Source organism: Coenobita brevimanus, chromosome 54 (genome assembly GCF_032717465.1).
Source record: "Coenobita brevimanus isolate Jiangsu-jjx chromosome 54, ASM3271746v2, whole genome shotgun sequence".
NCBI lineage: Eukaryota > Metazoa > Arthropoda > Malacostraca > Decapoda > Coenobitidae > Coenobita > Coenobita brevimanus.
Genome location: NC_137007.1, coordinates 30822082 through 30846774, shown reverse-complemented (window position 1 = coordinate 30846774; position 24693 = coordinate 30822082). Strand labels below are relative to the sequence as shown.

Here is a 24693-nt window from a genome sequence, read left to right as displayed (position 1 = left end):
GCGAAAGGGAGAGAGGGGAGGAGGAATACTGAAAGGGAGGGAGGAATGGTGGAAGGAACGAAGAGAAGAAAAAAGGAAGGGGGGAAGAATGAATGTGGAAGGACGGTAGGAGGAGACTGGGCTGGAGTAAACATGGACGGTCAGGATGGAAGGATGGAAGGAAGGAAGGAAGGAGGGCAGGAAGGAAGCTATAGAGGGAAGATATGGAGGGAGGGAGGGAAGGAAGGAAGCTATAGAGGGAAGATATGGAGGGAGGGAGGGAGGAAAAAAAAAGGTGTATCCAAGAACCGGAAGGAGATAAACGAGGAAATGAAAGAGACAAACAAAAGAGACGAAGAAGAAAAGCGAGAAGAAGAAGAAGTAAAATGAAAAGAAAAAACTGAAGGAGAAATGGAGAAGAGAAGGAGAGAAAAATAACAAGGGGGAGGAAGGGTGGGTATGGGTCTAAAAGGGTTAAGAAATAAAGAGTGAAAAAGGGTTAGAAGTTTCCATTAGTCGGTAATTAAGAACAGAGGTTAGTGCTCTCTCTCTCTCTCTCTCTCTCTCTCTCTCTCTCTCTCTCTCTCTCTCTCTCCATCCTTCCTGCTTCTTCCCTCCTTCCCCATCTCTTCTTTTCTCTCTTTTTCCTTCCCTATCTTCTTTTTCCTTCCTCCTCCGTCTTCTCTCTTAGTCCTCCACCTCCTCCTCCTCCTCCTCCTCTCAAAAAGCGGAGTCTGACAGGAAGAGAAATTAGTTAATACTGATGCTGGCAGGTGTGTTACTCTCTCTGATTGGAAGACGAGGAGGAGGAGGAAGAAGAAATGGAGGGGAAGAGAGAGGGGGAAGAAGAGGAAGGAGAGTGAAAGGAGGATGAGGGAGATGAAGGGCGGGAAGAGAGGGGGAGGAAAAAGTGAAAGATGATGTACGAGGAAGAGGAGGAGGAACAGAAAAGGGATGAAAAGAGAAGGATATCAAAAGAGAAGAACACGAGGGGAAAGAGGCATGGGTAGGGAAGGAGGAAGAAGAAGAAAAGGGAGAAGGAAGAAGATGAGGAGGAGGATTACACAGGATTACACAGGAAAGCAAACAGCAACAGACCTTATGGTCCTTTCGAGGCTGCTTGTTAGAGAAAACTATGACTACAAGATCTAACTCTACATGTTGAAGGATAAGGATAGGAAAGCAAGAAGGCTCCCCCCACCACCAAACCCTCCAGGAAAAAGTGAGAAAAACCACCATGCAGCATGGAAAAACTGACATGGAAATTTTATAGGAAACACTGGAAAGGAAAAGTCACATTCTATAATACTTTATCTATAAGCTACCCGATAGAGTAACCTGAAAGAGAAAGTAAACAAATAAAATAATAGTTACGGCATGACATTATAAACCAGTTACATTGAGTTAATGGGAAGTCTGTGGACATAATGTGGAAGCTACACACTGCACAGTGTGGATGTTTAAGGTAGGCAGCAGTCAATCAGGCCCTAGCTCCGTTTGCTCCACTGAGACAAGGAACTCTCCCATGTGGGACAAGTACACAAGTTTCATCCTGAAGCAGTGACCCCTGGTACATTAAAAAATCCCGATGGTGGTCACTTGACTAACAGGGACCCTCAGTGATCCACAGCCCATCACAGGTCGAAAGTAAGAGTAGTGACCGTTAACTCAGGGTTATCTGTGCAGCTCCTAATCTGTGCTTATATTGCTTTCTTTGTGCTGGGGAGACTGAAAAGTATATAGGACGGGTGTCTTAGATAAAAGGGGACTGCACAGTGCACAGTGTGGATGTGCAATGCACAGAGTGGATGTTTAGGGGTGGTGCGGCAACCTTCCCTGGCGCTTTTTAGGTAGGCAGCAGTCAATCAGGCAATAGCTCCGTTCACTCCACTGAGACATGGAACTCTCCCATGTGGGACAGTACACAAGTTTCATCCTGAAGCAGTGACCCCTGGTACATTAAAAAAATCCCGATGGTGGTCACTTGACTAACAGGGACCCTCAGTGATCCACAGCCCATCACAGGTCGAAAGTAAGAGTAGTGACCGTTAAGTCAGGGTTATCTGTGCAGATCCTAATCTGTGCTTATATTGCTTTGTTTGCACCGAATAAATTGAAAATGTATAATATCGTGACGCAACACTATGTACGGGTACATTGTTTACGGGGTGTCTTGTAGACTAAGGGGCATGAACTTACATGTACCGTAGCTATAAAAGCAAGTTATTCGGACAGAAAAAGAAGTCAGCTGAGGATTTTCGTGCAAATACTTGTCTAATTTGTTTTTGAATGTCTCAATTGAGATACTGTTCACGGTATCTGAGGGTAATCTGTTCCAGATATTTACAACTCTGTTAAAGAAGAAGTATTTTGCTTCGTGGGATTGGAATCGTTTTCCCATGATTTTGCAGCCATTACTTCTGGTTTGACTCGACGGTCTATATCAAAATATTTATTCATGTCTAAGTTGTCATATCCCTTCATGATTTTGAAAACTTCAATAAGGTCCCCTCTTAACCTGCGCTTCGTTAGGCTAAATAATTTAAGTTCTTCAAGGCGTTCCTCGTATGGTTTGTTTCTAAGTCGTGGTACCATTTTTGTGATTCTTCGCTGAATTTTCTCTAATTTTTCAATGTCCTTTCTGTAGTACGGAGACCAGAATTGCACACAATACTCAAGATGGGGGCGCACTAGCGAGTTGTACGAGGCAAGTATGACTTTTTCCGATTTAAACTCGAAAGTTCTTCCAATAAAACCCACTAGCTTGTTTGCAATTTTTTACCGCATCGGTACACTGCTTGGTTGGTTTTAGGTCATTTGATATTATCACACCAAGATCCTTTTCACTGTCTGTACTTGATAACTGAATATTGTTCATTTTGTAATTTGCATGGACATTGTTACTTCCAATATGAAGTACTTTACATTTCGGTGTAGAATTTCATTTGCCATTTTTCTGCCCAGCTTGCTAAAGTATTAAGGTCATTTTGTAACTGCTGCCACTGTAATTTTGAAGTGACTTTACTGGTTATTTTAGTATCATCTGCAAATTTGGATACTTTACGATTTAGACCCTCATCAATGTCATTTATATAGATAATAAAAAGTATCGGTCCAAGTACTGAGCCTTGGGGAACGCCGCTGATCACATTACGCCATTTGGATTCCTTTCCGTTTATCACAACTCGCTGTTTTCGGTCTGACAGCCAGTCTTGTAACCATTTTTGCGTCTTTCCTTTTATTCCATGTGCTTCTATTTTTCTCGTGAGACGCTTGTGAGGGACAGTGTCAAATGCTTTCTGAAAGTCGAGGTAAATTATATCTACTGCTCTTGAGTCATCGTATGATTTGTAAACATCATGGAAGAAGTCCAGTAAGTTAGTTAAGCATGAACGACGATGTCTGAATCCATGTTGCGAGTCTTTAATTATATTATTTTCTTCTAGATAATTAACTATTTTATCTCTTATGATTTTTCCATTAACTTGCACACTACTGATGTTAAACTGATTGGTCTGTAATTTCCTGGAATGCGACTCATTTCCTTTTTGAAAATTGGTGTTACATTTGCTAGTTTCCATTCGCGTGGAACTTTCCCAGTACTTAATGATTTATTGAATAAGACAGAGAGTGGCAGCAGTAACTCATGTTTTGCTTCTTTGAGAATTCTCGGTGATATTTTATCGGGGCCAGGGGTTTTGTTTATGTCCGTACTATTTATGGCTGAAAGGATATCATTATTATGGATAGCATAGTTACTAAGGACTGTGCTATTTGCTTGGTTTGTGGGTAACAGTAGGTTTCTGGTGGTGTTTTCTACTGTAAAAACAGACGCAAAGTAATCGTTAAGAATGTTTGCCATTTTGACCTCATTTTCAGTGTGTCTGCCATTGTTTGTTTCTAGAGGACCTATTGATGTAGTCATAACCTTTTTCTTTCTAATGTAACTGTAAAATTCTTTAGGATTTGATTTGCACGTATTAGCAATGTGGATCTCCAGTGCTCTTTTGCTTTGTTTAATAAGTCTTTTCGATGTGCGGCGTAGATTATCGTATTGTAATTTATCATCATTATTTTGTGTAGCTTTATATTTATGGTATGCCTGTTTTTTGGCTATTAAGTTACTTTTTATTTCACTGGACCACCACTTTGGTTTACTATTTCCAGCTGGACGTCTGTTACGTAGTGGCACACATGACTTTACCACTTCATTAAATTTTTCGGTGAATATTTCCCATGCTTGGTTTATGTCATCGGTTTCAGACATTTGATTCCAATCTGCAGTTGCAAGTAGCGCTCTGAGCCTGTTGAAATTAGCTCTACGATAATCTGGGACCTTTTCTTTGCTCTCCGTTTCTTTTACTTTTTCAGTAGTAATATTAAACTGTATAGTTCGATGATCACTGGAACTAAACTCAGGTCCTATTTCAACGTTGTTGACTAGGTTATCATTTGTAGTCAAGATGATGTCTAGGATATTGTTTTCCTCTCGTTGGGTATTCTACGTGTTGGGAAAGGGCGCTTTCCTGAAGATTCGTATAAAGCTCTTGTCCTGAGTGTGCTGTCAGTGGTTCACCCCACTTTGTTACCGGTAGATTAAAGTCTCCAAAAATTACGCTATCCTCTTGACAACAAATTTCCGCAATTTGATCATAAAGTTTTTCATCTGTCTCAGTTGACTGTGCTGGCGGACGATAGATGAGACATATATTTATTTTGTGTGAATTAATACTTAGCTGAACATAACTGGCATCTATGTTGGTAATACTGGGTTTGGATAGCACAAGGGGATGGAGACTAGTTTTCACATATAGTAAAACACCGCCACCAGCTCGATGTGGTCGCTCACAGCTGAAAATATTGTACCCTGTTAGTGAGTATTCCGCTAGAAAGTCACGGTCAGATGTGTTAATCCAGGACTCTGTGATGCCAATGATGTCATAATTTTCTAGGTAAATTAGAGATTCTAAATCCTCAAACTTGTTACGTAGACCACGTGCGTTAGCATAGCAGACTCTAATTCCGTTCCAAACAGTTGGTGATCTGACTTTGTGGGTATTTACGTTAAGGTTACTGTTCCTGGACGTGCCGCGTTTTTTGATCTGAAGAGGGCAACTTTATCGTGTAGAAGTCTACCTAGCCGTGCCGCTCCTACTGAGTTCAAATGGAGACCATCTTTCTGGAATAGAGTATGTTGCTCATAAAACTGGTCCCACAGATTGACAAAGTCGACTCCCTCTTGCGTGCAGAGATTTGAGCCGGTTATTTGTGCTGAAGGCCTTATCATAGAAACTATTTTCTGCCTTGATCCTTGGGAGTATACCAGATATTATCACATTAGTGGACTTAGTTTTGAATCGTTTGATCATTTCATGATACTTTGCTAGCAATTCCTCTGATCTACTGCGCTTCAGATCATTTGTACCAACATGGATAACGTATAGAGTTTGATCATTTGCGTCTTTTGTGACCTCATCGCAGGCTTCTGTGATATCACTTAGTCCACCTCCTGGAAAACAGTACCTCTTTCTGCTGATGGGGGCACGTCCACAAAATTCCTCCAGCTGACTGCGTACAATAGAGTCCCCAGTAAGCCTTGTTTCTTCTGTCTCATTTACCGCTTCGGCAAGGATCTGGTAGCGATTATACGTAGTTATGGGAAGATGCTTCCTCGAATCTTTTCCGGGTTTTGCGCCATTTCTTACCATAGTAAAGGGGACTTCGCTTGGCGAGGAACGTACTGAATCGCTGGGTGAGGAAGATACTGATACACTATTATTTGTGACTGCCTGATGGGCGGGGGCTTGTACGAGCTCAGTTTGTACGCTTCTTCCTTCTCGAGTGCTGTTGCTGACTCCTACATTTGCCACTAGGAGGAGAAGGAGGAAATGAACAGGGAAGAAGAGGAGGAGGAGGAAGAAGGGGAGGGGAGGAAGAAGGGGAGGGGAGGAATAAGGGGAGAAGGAGGAGAGGGGGAAGATAATGTTGATGTGCAGGGCAGGGAGGAAGAAAAGAAACTGAAAAAGGGGAAGAAGGAGGAGGAGGAGGAGGAGGAGGAGGAGGAAGAAGAAGAAAAAGTGGAAGAGTCAGTATATCTAATAGGCATAACAAAAATCATTCTCCCTCATTTACCTTTTAATTAACCCTATTAAGCAACACCTACGCTACTGCTATATATGCACCAACCATTTACACCTAAACACACACACACACACACACACACACACACACACACACACACACACACACACACACACACACACACACAGGAGTCAAGCACCAACCCACATACCCACACACACCTGCAACCACCTACACTAATCTACTGTACACCCACCTACACCCAGTCAATCACCTGCTACGAATATACACCCACCTACACCCAGTCAAACACCTGTTATACACTCACCTACACCCCGTCAAAAACCCACCTACACCCTGTCAGACGTCCATTAAAAACGTACCTACAGTGCACCCAATTAAAAAATATATATATATACTCAAAAACCCACTTTCACACAGACACATCTCCACCCAAACCCAAGCTGACTCATGTGAAAAACCCACCTACACCCACTCTCACCCACTTACACCTACCTATACCCACCCAAACACCCAGCTACACTCACCTACACCCAAGCAAACACCTATCTGTTTTCATTTGCACCCACCTAAGTGCACTCAAACATCCACCTCCAGCCCCCCACCCATCCAAACCTCCAAGTACACCCATTCGCTCACATTTACACCTACACCCTGGACACTCAGTATACTCACAGCTCAATGGTGTCGTCAGGGATGTGGGTGGGCACGTCCGTGTGGGCGGTGTCTCTGCAGTCCACTATACCGCCCCCACACCTACACGCCCGCGGACACACAGGGGCGAGCGTACACCCCCTCTCCACACCCTCAACCAGGCCTGCGGGTGTAGTAGGAGGAGTGAAGAGAGTGTAAACAAGGTGTATATAGGGTGTAGGAAGGTTGTAAATGAGGCTTGCTAGGTAAGGAAGGGATGTGAATAAGGTGCAGAGTGTAAAGAAGGGCTGTAAATTGCGTTGATAATAAGGTGTCGACTGAGTGTAGTAAACGTGTAAACAGGGTGTGGACGTGTAAAAAGGATGCAAAAATGGTCTGGGTAGTAAAGCCAGTAAAATCACGAGATGTGACTTGCTTGATGGAGAGGACATTGAACGAAAGGATGTAATTAATGAGTGACAGAAGAGAAAATGTCGAAAGATAGAGTGAACGCGCAAAACACTAAAAAGAAAGGTGTATAGTAGAATACAGCGAGAGAGGGATAATTTCTCTCTCTCTCTCTCTCTCTCTCTCTCTCTCTCTCTCTCTTCATTAACCCTTTCACAATTAAGAGTTCTCTCCTAAGTTAAAGTCTCTCACAGCGACAAGAGTTTACTGAAAAATGCGTCCTCAGACAGGAAAGGTTAATTACAGCGAGAGCACTATGATATATTCTTGGGTGTACATGACTGCTGGTGTGGGTGTGGGTGTGTGTAGGTGTAGCGAACAAGACAATGATGGAGGACAATGAGGCTCGTATGCAAGTCGGGTTAGCAGGCTTCCTGGCATCATTTCTTAGTAATATATTTCCCGTACTACTCATTACTGTTCTCTTTTAGGTTATTTATCTCTTCAATATCGGCACAGATTGCATAAATAACAGACACAAGAATAATAACGTGTCATCCATCCATCCATCACCCAATCCTACATTGCCCCATGAGGAGCGTAGGAGCCCGGGGCTAGGCAGTTGGTCCTGACATTTAAGATGAAAGTGACCAGCCTCACTCATCCCTGAGTGGCATTACATGAGCAATCAACCCCAACCATCTCTTGGATATAAACCTTCACCGGCTCAATCCGATTGGAGCGCAATAATAACTCACTAAACCAGCAGGCACCAAAATTTGGTTATATGGTTACCACCCAGCGTAGTAAATGGTTTCCTGAAGTACAAGAAACCATTTGGCTTGTCACTCAGTGTAGAGTCACCCACAGGCAGAAGGAAGTGAAAAGAATGAAGGAATGAAATACAGAAGACGAAGTGTAAAGTTACCCGTAGGCAGAGGGACAAGGAAAGAATGAAGTAAAGGAAGACAGAAGAGGATGGAAGGAAAGAAGGATGGAGGAGAGGAAAGGGCAGACACCCGACAGCAGCACTACATCGAGTGAGTGGATGGTGAGCGCCCCCACCGACCACATATGTAGATATAAATTGGTAAGGCGCCACAACAACCAGTCTACACTTCTGTTTCGGTGACGAATTTTTTGCGTTCTTAGGTGGAATTCGTGACGGGAAATATTCTGACTGGTGGATTTGTTACTGCCAGAGTTTACTGCCATCCAGAGCTCAACATGTAGCCAGTATGTGTTCAGACAGCACCTGGACTCGTGCTCTACGACTCTGCAGTGAGGTGGGCTCAGACGGCAATTTCAGCTCTACGACTCTGCAGTGTTGACTCTGACGGCACTTGAAGCTCTACGACTCTGCAGTGTTGACTCTGACAGCACTTGAAGCTCTACGACTCTGCAATGTGGTGGGCTCAGACGGCACCTGCAGCTCGATTACCCAGTATGGGCTCAGATGGCATTTGCAGCAGAGGTGACTGGGACCTACATGATGTGCGTGAGGAGGTTTGTGAGGGCAGGACTGAAGAGCAGCAACAGGAGTGGATGGTCTTTGCCATCAGAGAACCCTGTTCTTCGCTATCAGGCAAACCTATCTCCGTCCCACACCACTAATCTCATTCACGCTTCTCTATCCTCTTCTGTTACCTGATCAGGGTTATTGCCACCAGATCACTACTCTCCTTTAATGTGTTGTGCCAGTGAAGAAGGCTTCTGGGATTCGTGTTAGAAATACGAGAGCTGCCTACCGTATAAAATACTCGGCTGTGATGTCTGGAATTTGTTAGGCGGTTCCACGGAAAATACTCAAGTACTTTGCCAGATATTATGGCGTCTGGAATCGTAAAAATAATGCTGAAAACCATATACAAGAAAATATGAAGTTTTATGACAGGTGTTAAAGGCAGGGGACGTGACCAACAGCGTTTCAGTTTAAGTGACTGTCAAAGGACGGAACTGTGTCGTGTATTCCCTGTGGGTCTTGTTTTTGTGTAATAGACTTTCTAACACTTCCTTAGTCATTTTACTTCTCTTACTGCACATTCATATGTTCATGTGATGTTTTCATTTAGAGATATAGTTTGCAAGAATGTCCCATATGCAAAAACACTGATAAAGAGGTGCTCAGCAGCATGTTTACTAAGCAATAAGCTCTTCATTCGTTTAGGCAAGCGAACTCGGAGTAGGGAAGGGGGGTATTAAGAGGAAATTACGTTCATTTTTACTTATTTGCTTCGTTTAATGATATCTGTATATTTATATTTGTACATTAATGGCACTAAAGCACAAACTGCGGTATTACTTCCTAATTCCCATATTTTGGCATGAAATCATATTGGTAAGAAAACAGAATTCCCCCTCAGAATTCAACAGAGGGAGTTGCCTTTCAGCTGATGATAATACGGGTCTGAAAGTTAAATAATGAAAACAGACCATATAATACGAAGGACTGGAGAAAGACAATGAAGGACTGGAGGTCTGAAAGTTGTAGGGGTTATATGAAGCAATTTATATTCTACAGATTATGAATGGCATACTACATCTGATGGAAATTGTTAACGGAATAAAGACTAGACACATCCCACTGATAAGCAATGGAAGGAGGATCACTTACATTTTAAAAAAGTAATAATCTTGTATCTTCAAAATTTCCCGGCAAGTGAAGCGGTCAGAACAAGTAAAATGTGAAAATAAATCAGTAAACTCCTACGACTTCAATTTCTCTGCTGCATCAGTTATTAAGCTTAGTTTTCAAAGACACCTTAACTTCAATACTGGAGAAAATAAAAATCTATTAGTGGTTGCAAATGTAGGATTGAAGAATGTCCCTCAGCCAATCACACCTTAAAAATTTCTTGAGCAATCGAACACGAGCTGTCAGACGATGAACGAGAGGAGAAAGAGTGTGTTAAAATGAACAGGTTTGGCAAGATTAATTAATTTACCTCGTTACACAGATGTCTCGTTTAGGTTTGTTCTATCATCAGACTAATTTCAGTTTGGATCTCTTGTGAAGGGGCCGTTTAAGACTAAAATTTACACTTCATACAGCCTCTCCTAAGCTGATTAAGAAGAAAAAAGTTAATAGTACGCAATCGTAGTGAATGATTGAAAGAAATACCCATTCACAAAGAAAAGTCTTAGTTGATATAATTTTTGATGAGAATAGGTGAGATTTACGATTTTTTTTTTTTTTTTTTTTTTTGTAAGCATCACCTATCAGTCTTTCATTCTCAGGTTATCTTCTTTTTGTACTCAGGATTTATTTTTCTCCTCCAGGTTAAGTTTATTCAGTTTAAGGGATTTAGAACTGAAGGGGTCACACTCATCAACCCCTTCAGTATCCGAGATCTGTCCTGAATAAAAGTCTGGAAGTAGGAGGAATATACCACAAAAATAAGTCATCGCATTCAAGGAAATGAAACTCGTAAAAGCCAATCATAACTTTAATAACTTCTTGCCTAATCAGACCCAGCCGTCAGATGATGAACAAAACAGCGAGATGAAAGGTTTATGCTGAAATACAAACAGGTTTATGAATTACCATAAACATCTACGAACCCAAATCATTTCTCATCACCTCCTCCCCCATCCCGCTCATCCCTCTCACCACCTCCCCGTCATCCTCACAAATATCGCTAACTTGGTCTAAACTTGCTAAAATGTCGCTAAATAAAAAAAATCCAGAAAAATCACCAAAATCCATGCTAAACTCTCTAGTATATCACCAGAAAATGAAAAAAAATAAAATAAAAAAACTCTGGATCACTGAATTTTTACTAAACTTCATGCCCCTAGACGTTGAAAATCACAGCTAAATGGAAGTAAGCATCTCTACCTTTTGCTGAAAAGACTCTAAACTGGCAACTCTGCTGCGGCACATCCTTCTCACCACCTCCCACCCCCGTGGTGGAGAGTGGCCCCTGCCGCCCTCCCCCGCGGCTACAATGGACGGGACCACCACGGGCCACCATACAGGGACCCACGGGGGGGCTCTGCGGGACTCCCCATTAGCTAAACAACCACACAGACCAAATGACTGTCTGTTAGAATGACCGGCCGCTGGTAAACCTTTCCTCCACTCTCGCTTATATTTACAGCATCTGGGCACGGATTTACAAACAATTTTACGATCAACTATATCTCTCATCCACAATTTGTTTAGCTGGAAAGACAGTGATGGAGAATGTAGAATTTCCCGTACCTCTCGTTCCTTCCACAAAAACAAATCTCAGTTACAAGGGGGAAATTGTCAGCATTTTTTACGTGTTTGTTTATTTTAAGGACAGAAGAGTAAATAAAGTTCCTACACTACAGCGGTACGTCTCATTTCTCCTGCAAATCAAAACCTGAGTCACGAGCGGGAAATGATCATAAGCCTTTTTGTGAATCTGGACCTTGAGTTACACCTCCCACCTTTTAACCCCCTCCAACTTACACCTAAAGCCAAAATTAATGGTGAAAATTATGGGAATGAATGAACACTGGAGATGCGGAAAACTAGAGGGAAAAATCTTGGAGGAAAAAAAGTTTGGGTTTGTGTTTAAGCGACGTAAACACGACGGGTGAAGCTAACGCGCTCATTGGCGACGGGAGCCATGGCGCCCCCTTCGCCGTCCAATCAACGCTCACCCGCAACTAATTCCAGCCGCTAATGGGATGAGAGCCCTTCAATCACGGTTTTTCTCTTTTTATTTACCAATCATGGAGATAACAATAGCAGGGGGCGGATGGAACCAGAAAAAAAAAGAAGAAAAAATCGCCTTCCAAAAAGTTCCAGGCTGACGGGTTGTATAATCGAGAAGTCTCCATAAACACGGGTCGCGAGGAAGAGAAAATAATACCTTCCGTGCGAGGAACAATGGCGAGGCTCCTGTAATTTGCTCTGTTTCCTCTTAATTGTCTTTTTTCCCTCTCCCTTCCCTGCATTCTCGGAGGATGTTGGCTTCTTCCCCATCTCTCCAATCTCGTTCTTTATTTACTAGTCTCTCTCTCTCTCTCTCTCTCTCTCTCACACACACACACACACACACACACACACACACACACACACACACACGCACGCACGCACGCACGCACACAAAATTTACAGTATACAAAAATGGGTTGACAGATGACATCTCTCCCCCCACCTCCCTCTCTCTCTCTCTCTCTCTCTCTCTCTCTCTCGTCACGTCATAAAAATCGAATAACCCAGGGCTCCCACACCTACACCAAATATTATGGTAATCCAATTGGAAAAGGTAAAAGAGTGCGATTGTAAACTTTTCCCGCCAGCCGAGGGTGACGCCATCTTGTCTTCTTCGGATACTTGCTGACTTCGGCTTTGATCACGAAGTACAATCTCAAAAACAGAAAAACAAAAAAAGGTAGTCGAAAAAAGATACTGTAAAGCTAACCTAAGAAAAAGTAAATAAATAAATATATGTTGGTGAAAACTGTGGAAGGTGAAATTAGAGCAGAATGTAAATAGGGGGAGCAAAAACTAGACGCATCCTTCTCAAGAAAAAATAAATAAGTAAATAAATAAACTGCGTCGAAATAGAGGTACTGTGAAGCTAACCCGAAAAAGAAAAGCAAGTTGGTGAAAAGAATGCTTGGTGGAAACTGAGCCGAATGTAAATACGGGGGGGAAGGGGGACTAAGTACTGTGAAGCTACCTTAAAAAAAAAAGATAAAACAAAAAGAAAATAGAGAAAGAAAAAGGGAGAAAGAGTAACGAGGATGAAAATACAGCCTGATAAAAAAAGAAATCGAATGTAGATATGGAGGGGGGGGAGGGGACTAGGAGACGCACCCTTCTCGAAAAAAAAAATCGCGCCAAAATTCGCTTTCTTGGACCAGGGCAGGGCTCCGGATAACCCAGGTCAATTCCACTTTACGTGTAGATTGGAGTGACGCGTGACCCAATAGGACCCTTGATGTGATTCCCTGCCTATTCTGATGTGTGTGAGGGAGAGAGAGAGAGAGAGGGAGGGAAAGAGGGAGAGAAGGAGGGAGAGGGGAAAGAAAGAGACAGACAGACATAGACAGAGAGACGGACAGACAAGCACACACACACACACACACACACACACACACACACACACACACACACACACAAAGAGAGAGAGAGAGAGAGAGAGAGAGAGACACACACACACACACACACACACACACACACACACACACACACACACACACACACACACACACACAGGAATCCGAATGAGTTTGTCTTGTATATTAACAGACTCGCTTGGAGGAGTAAGAGGATCAGGAAGCAACGGAGGGAGATCTGGGGCAGAAGGAGGGAAGGGGAAATGGGTAAATGGGAGGGAAAATAGAGAAGGAAAACCACAAAAGAAAAGGAGGAGGAGGAGGAGGAGGAGGAGGAGAAAGACGGAAATGAGATCACAAAGGGAAACGAGAAAAATAGCATTCGGAAGTTCAAATGAGACAGGATAATGAAGAACAGTAAATAATCAAGGAAGAACTGAAGGAGAAGAAGGAAAATGGAAAAATGGGGTAAATGGGAGGGAAAATCAAGAAGGAAAATCAAAAGAAAAAAAGAAGACCAGAAACCACAAGACAAAGAAAAATAAAAATAAAAATAAATACGAAGAACAAAAGAGGAAGCAAAAAAAAAAAATTAATGCATCTGAAAGTAAAATGAGACAAAGACAAATGAGGAAGAGTAATTAATGGAGGGAGAGAGAGAGAGAGAGAGAGAGAAGAGGAGAATGGAGAAAAGAGAAAGTCGAGGGGGGGGGACAGGAAAAACCAATTGCCAAAATGAGGTCGGAAGGGAAAAGGAAACTAACATCATCAGAAAGTATAATGAGACAAAAAGAAATGAGAACCGGTAATTATAGAGAGGGAACCGGAGCAGAAGGAAGGAAGGAAGGAAGGACGGTAGGGAGGGAGGGAGGGAGGGAGGGAGGGAGGGAGGGAGGGAGGGAGGAAGGAAGGAAGGAAGGAAGGAAGGAAGGAAGGAAGGAAGGAAGGAAGGAAGGAAGGGAGGGAGGGAGGGAGGGAGGGAGGAAGGAAGGAAGGAAGGAAGGAAGGAAGGAAGGAAGGAAGGTAGGGAGGGAGGGTGGGAAGGAGGGAGGAAGGAAGGAAGGAAGGAAGGAAGGAAGGAAGGTAGGGAGGGAGGGTGGGAAGGAAGGAGGGAGGAAGGAAGGAAGGAGGGAAGGAAGGAAGAAAGAAGGAAGGAGGAAAGGAAGGAACAAACGAACGAAAGAACGAAAGAATGAATGAATGAATGAAAGATGGAAGGAAGGAAGGAAGAAGGGAAGGAAAGAAGGAAGGAGTGCGTGTTAGGGAGGGTCGAGCAGGAAAAAAAGTAAGAGATTATGTTATTAAAACGAGAATATCTGCATAAAGAAAAAAACATCAGAGTATTAAACGAAAGTAAACGAGACAAAATTTCTTGAGAAGACACAGGGAAAGAAGCGAAAAATGGTGAAAATTAGGAAAAACAGAGGAAGAAGACAGCGGGAAATGAGCAAGTCCTGGAAGAAAAGGCCTAAGGAAAAAGGAAAAAAGTAACCAATAGGCAACACTGAACCAAAACACACAATAAATAAATAAATAAATAAATACGAACAGACACGGAAGTAGTGACGAAATTTGGGTTACAAGAGAGGGAATATTTTGGGGAAACGCGGAGGAAAAATGAAAGACAAAACGAAAAAGTGAGAGACAATAAGAGGGGCGAAAAAGTCGAATGAATAGGAAATTAAAAGAGGCAGGAAAAAACAAGATTCATATGATAGTTCGTAATTAAGTGGACGGGCGTGAAAAAGAGAAAATAAAAAGAGAGTGAGACTAAAGGCCGAGGCGAAATTTTAAAGGAATGAGGAAGAAAAGAGAAGGAAGAAATAAAGAACGAGGAAGACAACGAATGGAGAGAGAGAGAGAGAGAGAGAGATACCATAATTCCACGTAAAAGTAAACAACAACTGAGGAGAGACATGGTACAATGAAATGGAAAACAGAATATATTAACCAAAATACAGAACATTAGACAATAATAATAATAATAATAATAATAATAATAATAATAATAATAATAACAATAATAATAATAATAATAATAATAATAATAATAATAATAGTTTTTAAGGCAGATATAAAATGAGAAACTATTATAAAAAATACATAAGCAAATGATACAAGACTTAAAGAAAACAGATCATAACAAACCGTGTAAAATGAAGCAAATAATAAAGGAGAAAAACACGGAAAATATATGAATAAAGAGCATCCCACGACTGTGCAGTAATTTTTTTGACATAATAAAGAAGGAAAAATGGAAAGAGAAAAATGAAAAGGCTTATAAAATACATAAAAAAGCAAAAAAATAAAAAGATGACTACAGAAGTTTATAAATGTCATGTATTTTTTTTTTTTTGGGGGGGGGGAGTTTCGATAATACAGAAATTGTGAGATGCCAGCGAAAAAAAAATATATATATATATACTAAATCGAAAACCAACTTAGTAAACATAAATTTTTGGCCAATAAATCGAAAGGAAATAAAGTAAAACAAACACACAAAGGTACAATAATCACATACATTTTTTTGCCCATAAATCTAAAATAAACAGTAAAATAACCACAGTAAGGGGCGGGAAACATACACACATTTGAGTCTGGATAGAAACACAGAAATGGTGTGGGAAATAGAATCAGTGTATATATGTGGGTCTCAGCGTCTGGTCTAGGCGTGGGGAGGAATCCACAATGGCAGGAAAAAAAAAAGAAAAAAAAAAAAAAAAAAAAAAAAAGATGAGAAGAAGAAGCGGGATTTGCGCGGGGGAAAAAGTTGGAAGAGTCGATGGGAAGTTTTTGGCGGTGGAGAAAGTTGGCGACTGGGTAAGGAGGGGAGGGAATCAGAGACGTATTTACACACCAGCTAAAGATTAATGAGAGAGAGAGAGAGAGAGAGAGAGATGCATATCCAGGAGGGCCATGGGGGGATAAAATGAAATCTAAGCAACATGCAATATATTTTATAATAAATTTCCTGAGGCATTATTTTTGAGGATTTGTTTCTTTTTCTTTTTTTTTTTTTGTCAGTCATCTTGTGCAGGGTATACCTAGAGGCAATGCAAAAATCAAAGCCTCATACGGAAAGCGACTCTTGCTCTAAACACTTTCGTAAACAAATGCTTGAAAAAATCTGGCGTAAGCATGGCGCGCTGTTCCGGTGTCTCTCTGGGTGTTTCTTTCAGGAGGAGAAGGGACAGAGAGAGAGGGAGGGGAAAAAAAGGGAAGAGGAAAGGAAAAGGAGAAGGAGGAGGGGAACAGGGAAGGAGGAAGAGGAAGGAAGGAAAATGAGAGCGACGGGAGGAGGAAAGGAAGAAGAAGGGGAGAAGAGGAGAGGAAAAGGCGAAGGAGAGGAAGAGGAAGGGAAGAAGAGGAGAGGGAAAGGAGGAAGAGCAAGGGTGGAAAGGGGAAAGGGAGAGGAAGAGGCAGTGAAGAAAAAGAGAGGGGCGGAAGGGAGACAATAAAAGGGACGGAGCAAGGGGAGAAAGTAGCGAGAGAGGAGAGTGGGAAAGAGGGAGATAAGGAGAGGAAGGGGAAAGGAGGTGAGGAGAAAAGGGAGGGAAGAAGAGGAGAGGAACAGGAAGAGAAGGAAGAACGGAGGATGAGAAAAATAGGAAGGAAGGAAGGAAGAAGAAGGGAGAAATAGGAAGAGAAAAGCAGAGGATGAGGAAAACAGGATGGAATGAAGAGGAACGGAGGAAAGAAGAGGAAGGGATGAAAAAATAGGAATGGAAATGTTTATACGCGAAGGAAAGACGGGCGGGAATCTATTTGCAATTTGATGCCAACTTTGTGAAGGATACGGCAGCCGAAAATATTTAGAGATATCTCGCTGCCAACGATGTGAAGGCCATCCCAAAATCCAGCTATATATATTTTAGGTCGGCCGATCGTGTGTGTGTGTGTGTGTGTGTGTGTGTGTGTGTGTGTGTGTGTGTGTGTGTGTGTGTGTGTGTGTGTGTGTGTGTGTGTGTGTGTGTGTGTGTGTGTGTGTGTGTGTGTAAATCATGTCAAATTCTAAACCTCCCGAATACATGTACAGTTTGTTTTCTAAGTAATTTACATATGTGTATCAGTTTTCCTTTTACCTGTACACCTAAACTCTTGAACCATCACCACATTTTTCCGATGTAATTCGTAAGTGTACAGTCGCGGCCATTGTTACTTGTACACGACTGAGGCTCCGAACTAATGAAGTGAGAATGCAACCCTTCCAACTAATTCAGTATCTCGCTCGGGTCTGACACAGTTTCGAGACACCTGATGCATGAATGGTGTAAAAAAATAAAAAATAAATAAATAAAGTGATCAGGCCCTAGATTCATAAAAGTTGCCACCACATAACCATTTCAATTTACCACATCATTACCATCTCTTTGTCTCTGTGTTTTCCGCTTCACTGCTTTGATATTGCTAACGTAAATATGACGCTCACAATAACATGGTACGCTAAAGTAGAACTGTCATCACTTTTACCAGCTACAACATTGCTCAGTATGTTAAAGAATCTGGTCCTAAAACTGCACTTGCTTCCCTCTTACCTGTGCACTTGAACTCCTGATCCAGCACCTCCGTCACCAGCCTGTCCTTGAGCCTGTAGGGGGACGAGCACCTGACGTAGGGGGCCAGGTGAGGCGCGGCAGCCAGCAGACGACCCAGCCAGGCCAGGTGACAGTCGCAGATTAGTTTGTTGCCCGATATCCTTAAGGCTCGCAGGCGGGGTGTAGACTCGAATGTGCCCCGCCACAAGGTAGTAATGTTGTTGTTGGTCAGGGTTCTGTGGGGATGAGGCGAAAATATAGTGGTGATATGAAAAGACTAAGAGAGAGAGAACTGAGGGTACTGTCTAGAAGAACAGCATGTCATAAGGTAGAGAGAGAGAGTTTTGACTGGCCCCTTAACTACATTGACTTTTTTAACTGATTTTCCCAGTCTCCAAAAAAACTTATTCTTGCTTAAAAAAAAAACAAAAAAGACTTTCAAAACTGGAGGACTTCAACACAGCCGTCACTCATACACTGCTCGAGCTCCTTCTTAAAGCTACAAAAATCATGCCTAAGGAGGGATGAACGAACTGGAAGGCGTCAGCATACAGAAAAAAAAAAAAAAGGAGGGGGGGGGGATGCCTCAGGATACGACACCATAAGACTGTGAAGTTGCTGCCACCATACTGCTTTAATCAACTTATGAGGGATCCTTTGTAGAGAAGGACTAAATCAGCGTCTTTGCGAAGAGATGGAAGCAACAAAACCTAAAAAATAAAACAAATAAGTAAAATAAAATGATTTAGAAAGAGATGGATGCAATAAAAATACAGTACTGATAACATGCAGGGATAAAAAGTATAGAAAAGATGGAGGGACGGGATAAAAATATAAATAGACTGACAATGTACTGTACACTAACATAAATTAACAGGAAACACAGGGACGCAATAAAAATATACTGATAATAAAAAGAAGAATAAGCCAGAGGAACAAATGTATCGATGACAGCGGGCCATAAGATTGTGATGCTGATGGTACGTGTGGTGGAGGAGAATTAGAATTAAACACAGGAACTTAGATACAAGATAAAAAAAAAAAACTGGAAAAAATTAAACACTTAAAGGAGAGTGAGATAATGTTATATTGTGGGGATTAAGAAAAAATAAATAAATAACCCACAGAATCTAGCAAATATTAACAGAATCTAGTAAATGTTCGCATATTATTAAAAATACTCAAAGAATCTCGCAAATATTCACAAAATCTCACAAATATTCGTAGATTCTCGTATAAGCAGAATCTCGCCAATATAAACAAAAAGTCGTAAGTACAAAATATCATTTAAAAAGCTGACAGAATCTAGCAAATACTCACAGACTCTTAAAAACTTGCAAAAATCTCGGAAATACAAAATCTCGTAAATACTCACAAAATCTCGCCAATACTCACAGAATCTCGAGAAGTGCGAGACCCCTGAAGGCATGCTCGTCGATGCAGGTGATCTCATTCTCGTCCAGTTGCCTGAAAATAGAAAAAGAAATGGAAAATTGGAAAAATGCTCGAAAAACAAGAAAATATTAATGAACATTCGAATAAAAAGAAGATACGAAACCTCTGAATAGGAAAACGAAAAATTATACTGTGCCAGATATAATATGAGAAGAAATACACTATAAATTGTACTGAATATAAAATAAACTGACTGATATAACAAAAAATAGTGGAATAATCAGGAAAAAATCTGAAGCATACTAGAAAAACAAAGGAAACTATAAGATATCCAGTGAAAAAATGCGATAAAAGATAAGAAATAGAAATAATATTTAAAAATGTGGAGATATTCTAGATGCATTAAGAAAAAGATACGCTATATAAGAAAAAAAGAACAGTAACAAATTTATTATAATAATGATGATGATAACAATAATAATAATAATAAGAAGAAGAAGAAGAAGGAGAAGGAGAAGGAGAAACAGACTGGAATAACGGGATAAACAGTTCAAATAAAAGATAAACAGGAACTAAAAATCAACAGTGGAATATTGCAAGAGAGATAGATAAATTGACAGATAGATAGACTCAGAGACTGGTAGATAGACTGACTGATAAATAATTCGATAAAAAGTCCATTATGTGTGGATAGTGGTGTGTTGCTGCTCACATTTATCATAGCGACGTGGCAACAGTGTGACACCCGCTGATTAATTGGGGTAGGCAGGGTGAGGCAGAGGGTAAGGCAGGGTGAGGCAGGGAGTACGCCAGGGTGAGGTAGTGGATATCAGGATGAGATACAGAGTAAGGCAGGGTGAGGCAGAGGGTAAGGCAAGCCAAGGCAGAGGGTAAGCCAGGATAAGGCAGGAAAGAGGAAGAAAGTGAGATAGGGAGAGGCAGAGGAGGACGGGAGAGGGATGGTTCAAACAGGAATAGGCAAGGTGAGGCAGGGATAGGCCGGGTGGGCAGGGGAAGGGGAGGACTGGATGAGGCAAGGAGTAAGACAGGGTGAGGCTGAGGGGAAAGCAGAAGAATGGAAAGGAGAGGCAGGATGAAGGCAGACACAGCCAGCGGGGAGTCAGGCAGGGTAAGGCAAGAAAAAGGGGTGGGAAGGAAAATGGGTAGGGGGAAAAGAATAAAGGGGTGGGAATGAAGATAGAGGCAGGGAAAGATAGAAGGAGAAAGAGAGGAAAGAAGGAAGAAAGACGGGAAGGAGCCAAAGGATGAGGATGGGGTAAAACGAAGTAAATTATTGAGAAAACATGAAAAAAAGAACAGGAAAAACAACAACAACTACTACTACTACTACTACAACAACAACAACAACCGGAGGAGGAGGAGGGGGAGGAGGGAGAGGATACAACGCTCTGGAAAAAATTGGGATGGATGGAGGGAGAGAGAAATGAAGGGAGGCTCACACACACACACACACACACACACACACACACACACACACACACACACACACACACACAAGGGATCGAGCAGGATGTATTTTGTATCACAGAAAAATGTAAAAAAAAAAATCCTTAATTGAGATTTTGGAGTTTGTTGCACCCTCAGTGAAAACAGGGAGGGGGCATGCCGACTTCCTATTAAAGAAAGGAGGTATGCCGTATCCCTATTAAATACAGTGATATGCCCCACCCCCTACTGAAATAGTGGGGGGTGCCGTATGCCTTTGTACCCAGTGGCGTACCTACGGGGGCCCAATTAAATCCTTCCCCCCCATTCCCCCCATTCCCACCCATATTTGAAATTCTGGTTGTTGTAATGTGTGGATAATGGGTAGTGCTGTGTCCCCCCCAAAAAAAAAAAAAAAAAAATATGGCTTGGTTCACCTTGCCTCTCCTCCACCAAACTATCGAGACCTGGAGTCGCCACTGAGGCAGGGTGAGGCAGGCGAGGCAAGAATATGCAGGGGCAGGGAGGAAGAGAGAGGCAGGGTGAGGCAGGCAAGGGAGGAATATGGAGAAGACGGAAGGAAGGGAGGCAGAGGGAGGCAGACAGACAGAGAAAGGGAGAGTAAAACAGAGAAAGGCAGGGAGATGAGGGGTGAGGCAGGCGAGGCAGGAATATGGAGAGGCAGGGTGGCAGGCAAAAACAAAGGACGAGAGAGAGAGAGAGAGAGAGAGAGAGAGAGAGAGAGAGAGAGAGAGAGAAACAAGGAAGAAAATACACACCGAAAGGGAGAAAGAGAATGAAAGAGACGCAAGACGGAGGGAGGAAAAAGAGGGACAAAAAAAGGGAGGCAGAAAAAAGGGAGATGGAGAGGGAGGATGAAGAGGGGGAGGAAGGGGAGAGGGGGGACAGGAGGAGAGGGGGGGGGAAAGACACATAGCCTCTATCAGCATCAATGGACTCTATCAGATGTTTTTGTGGGGTATCTCTATGTCCTTCCCCCCCCCCTCTCTCTCTCTCTCCCTCTCTCTTTTTCTTTCCCTCTCTCATGAACTATTTCTTCCTTCTTTTGCCATTTACTTTTACTCCTTCAGTGTTCTCTCTCTCTCTCTCTCTCTCTCTCTCTCTCTCTCTCTCTCTCTCTCTCTCTCTGTTATCCAGTTCTTAAAATTCTGTGAAAATACACTAAGTTTTTGTTAATATATAAGCCAAAAATCCTATAAGGACAAAAGGTCTGTGTGCTCTACGCAACCAGATAAAAGTAAGTCTGAAATTTTTTATAGTAACTGGTGCGGAAGAGAGAGAGAGAGAGAGAGAGAGACGGGGTGGGAAGGCGGAAGAGGAGAAAAAGAAGGTACAGAATGTAAATGAGGGGTCTCTCTCTCTCTCTCTCTCTCTCTCTCTCTCTCTCTCTCTCTCTCTCTCTCTCTCTCTCTCTCACACACACACACACACACACACGCATAAGCTCACACACACACACACACACACACACACACATATGCTCACACACACACACACATACACACACATACAATACAGATGACAGAAATGGGGAAGTACAAGGCAAGTACACACACACACACACACACACACACACACACACACACACACACACACATACACGTACTCACAGGTATCGCAGCTGAGACAATCCCTTCAGCATCTTCTTTGCCACGATCTTCAGCTGGTTGCGGTTCAGCTCCCTGGGGGGTGAGAAAGAGAAAGGAGGGGTTAGATGTGTGGGGGTGAGGAGGGGAGAGGAGGGGGAAGTAGGAAGGGGAGAGGAGAGGGAAGTGGTGAGAGGAGAGTAGAGCGAACTGGGGAGGGGAGAGGAGGGAGAGTGGGGAGGGAAAGAGGTTTTTGGGATGATTGCACTGGAAGTTCATTTGTCTGGTTGTGTGAGAAAACTGAGGGTTCGTGTGGGGTGGGGTGTGGATTGGGGAGTGATGGAGGGGTGGTGGGGGTTCAGAGAGAGAGAGGAGGTTAGTTGTGAAGCGGTGACAGGAATTATGAGAGTGAGGTTGAGGGGACCGGGGTGTGGGTAGGGAGGGGGGAGAAAGAATGGTGGGGTTTTGTCGGGGTTCAGTTCTACAGGGGAAGGGAAGGGGTGTTGTTAGTGTAAGGGAGAGTGTAGTGGTGGGGAGAGGAATGGGATGAGAATGGTGAGAGTAAGGGGTGTTTGAGGGAAGGGGGAGGGAGAATGATGATGATGGCAGAGTGGAGATGATGAAAGAATGATGATAGTAGAGTGAAGATGAAAGAATGATGGTGATGGTAGAGTGAGGATGATGAAAGAATGATGATGATAGTAGAGTGAGGATGATGAAAGAATGATGATGAGGGCAGAGTACAGTAGAGGTTGTGCCCACGAAAGGGATGGAAAAGGAGTACAAAGGAGTACAAAGGAACGCAAACAACAACAGTCTTTTGGTCCTTTCGTGGATGTCTACTAAAGCGAAGGTTATAATAAAAAAAAAAATCCATGAGTGAAAGACAAGGATAAAAAAAAGGCCTGCCATTCCTCTCACCACCACTCCTTCACCCCCTCCCTCCCCTCTCTTCTCCACTTCCTTCCTACCCTCCTATTTGCCTACCCCTCCCTCTCACCCCCCCTCACCCCTATACTCTGCTACTCCCCACCTCTCATCCCCCTCAGGTGCACTGGTTAGCAAAGCAGGTTCAAAGTTGGAAGAGCCCGAGTTCAAATATCAAGCTGGTCAGACTGTTGGATAAAGTCTGTTTCTACTTTTTGTTCCCTTCTCTCTCTCTCTCTCTCTCTCTCTCTCTCTCTCTCTCTCCCTGTCACCTGTCTCCCGTATCACCTGACAGGGGCGGGAGATAGCACGGTGTTACCTTCTACTTTGTCTCTCACCCGCCTTCTCATGTGATAGCTTATGTGTTCTCTCTCTCTCTCTCTCTCTCTCTCTCTCTCTCTCTCTCTCTCTCTCTCTTTCTGTGTGTGTGTGTGTGTGTGTGTGTGTGTGTGTGTGTGTGTGTGTGTGAGATGTGCTGTGGTAGTGACCTCCCCAGATAACACCTTAACCGTCGCACACACACATACACACACACACACACACGCACACACACGCACACACACACACACACACACACACACACACACACACACACACACACACACACACACACACACACACACACACACTTGTACCTTATGTATGGAGGTGCAGCCTTCATTGCTGTCCTTATCTCATTCTAGTAGTTCAGTTACTCTTCTGGGAGCTGTGTAGCATAGGCCAGCCGGCCTACTGCAGTTATCCTCTCTTCTTATGTTCTTAATGATGTTGGTCACCTTCTCACCTCTCTCTCTCTCTCTCTCTCTCTCTCTCTCACACACACACACACACACACACACACACACACACACACACTCACACATCTCCGCCCATCCATCACATCAACAATCCGATACACAACTCCCGACTTACGCAAACCTCCTCCCTCCCCCTCCCCCTCCACCCCTCCCCCTCCCCCGCCTGACCGCAACTAGACCGCAGGCTGACCGCACGCCTTGACCGCAGCACGTGGAGGGGAGAGACAGAGTGTAGAAGGGAGGAGGAGCGGTCAGATAGGAGGGCGAAAGGGAGGGAGGGATTATAGTGATAGGAGACCAGGAGTGCCACGTCATTCATTATCTATCTGTCTATCTGTCTATCTATCTATCTATCTTTATACTCTTGCAAACCTCCAGACGATTTTCCTCAGTGTTAGGGAAGCTGAGGATGAAGGGAAAGGGTGGAGATAGTTCCCTCAATCTCCTGAACTAAAAAGAGGTACAATAAAACAGAATAAAATCGTTTGGGGGGAGAGAGAGAGAGAGAGAGAGAGAGAGAGGTGTCTGTGTCTTGGAATCATCCTTAATGTGGGTGATTCACTGACCTATTCATCTGTGTGTGTGTGTGTGTGTGTGTGTGTGTGTGTGTGAGAGAGAGAGAGAGAGATGTAAATTTTAAGGATAACTAAAATCACGTGAAGAAAAAAAGAAAACTGAATATCAAATCTCCCACAAAGAAAAAAATAACTGAATTCGATGACATTTTATTTTCCTACTTCAAGACGATTTTATTCAACTTAGTAAAATCCCCTCTAATTATAGGGTTAATGACTACTGTATCCAACCCTTCCAATAAAGAGAAAG

General features: G+C 42.8%; 1 protein-coding gene across 1 annotated transcript in view; it reads right to left on the bottom strand.

Moving 5' to 3' along the window:
• LOC145401022 (protein slit-like) overlaps positions 1-24693 on the bottom strand; it is a 435058-nt gene that overhangs the window by 57162 nt on the left and 353203 nt on the right. Inside the window, exons 5-8 of the mRNA XM_080273394.1 lie at positions 22169-22240; positions 19092-19163; positions 17697-17932; positions 6757-6898 (exon numbers count right to left, since the gene is read on the bottom strand). Coding sequence (XP_080129520.1) covers positions 6757-6898; positions 17697-17932; positions 19092-19163; positions 22169-22240 — 522 coding nt within the window. The remainder of the gene's footprint in view (positions 1-6756; positions 6899-17696; positions 17933-19091; positions 19164-22168; positions 22241-24693) is intronic.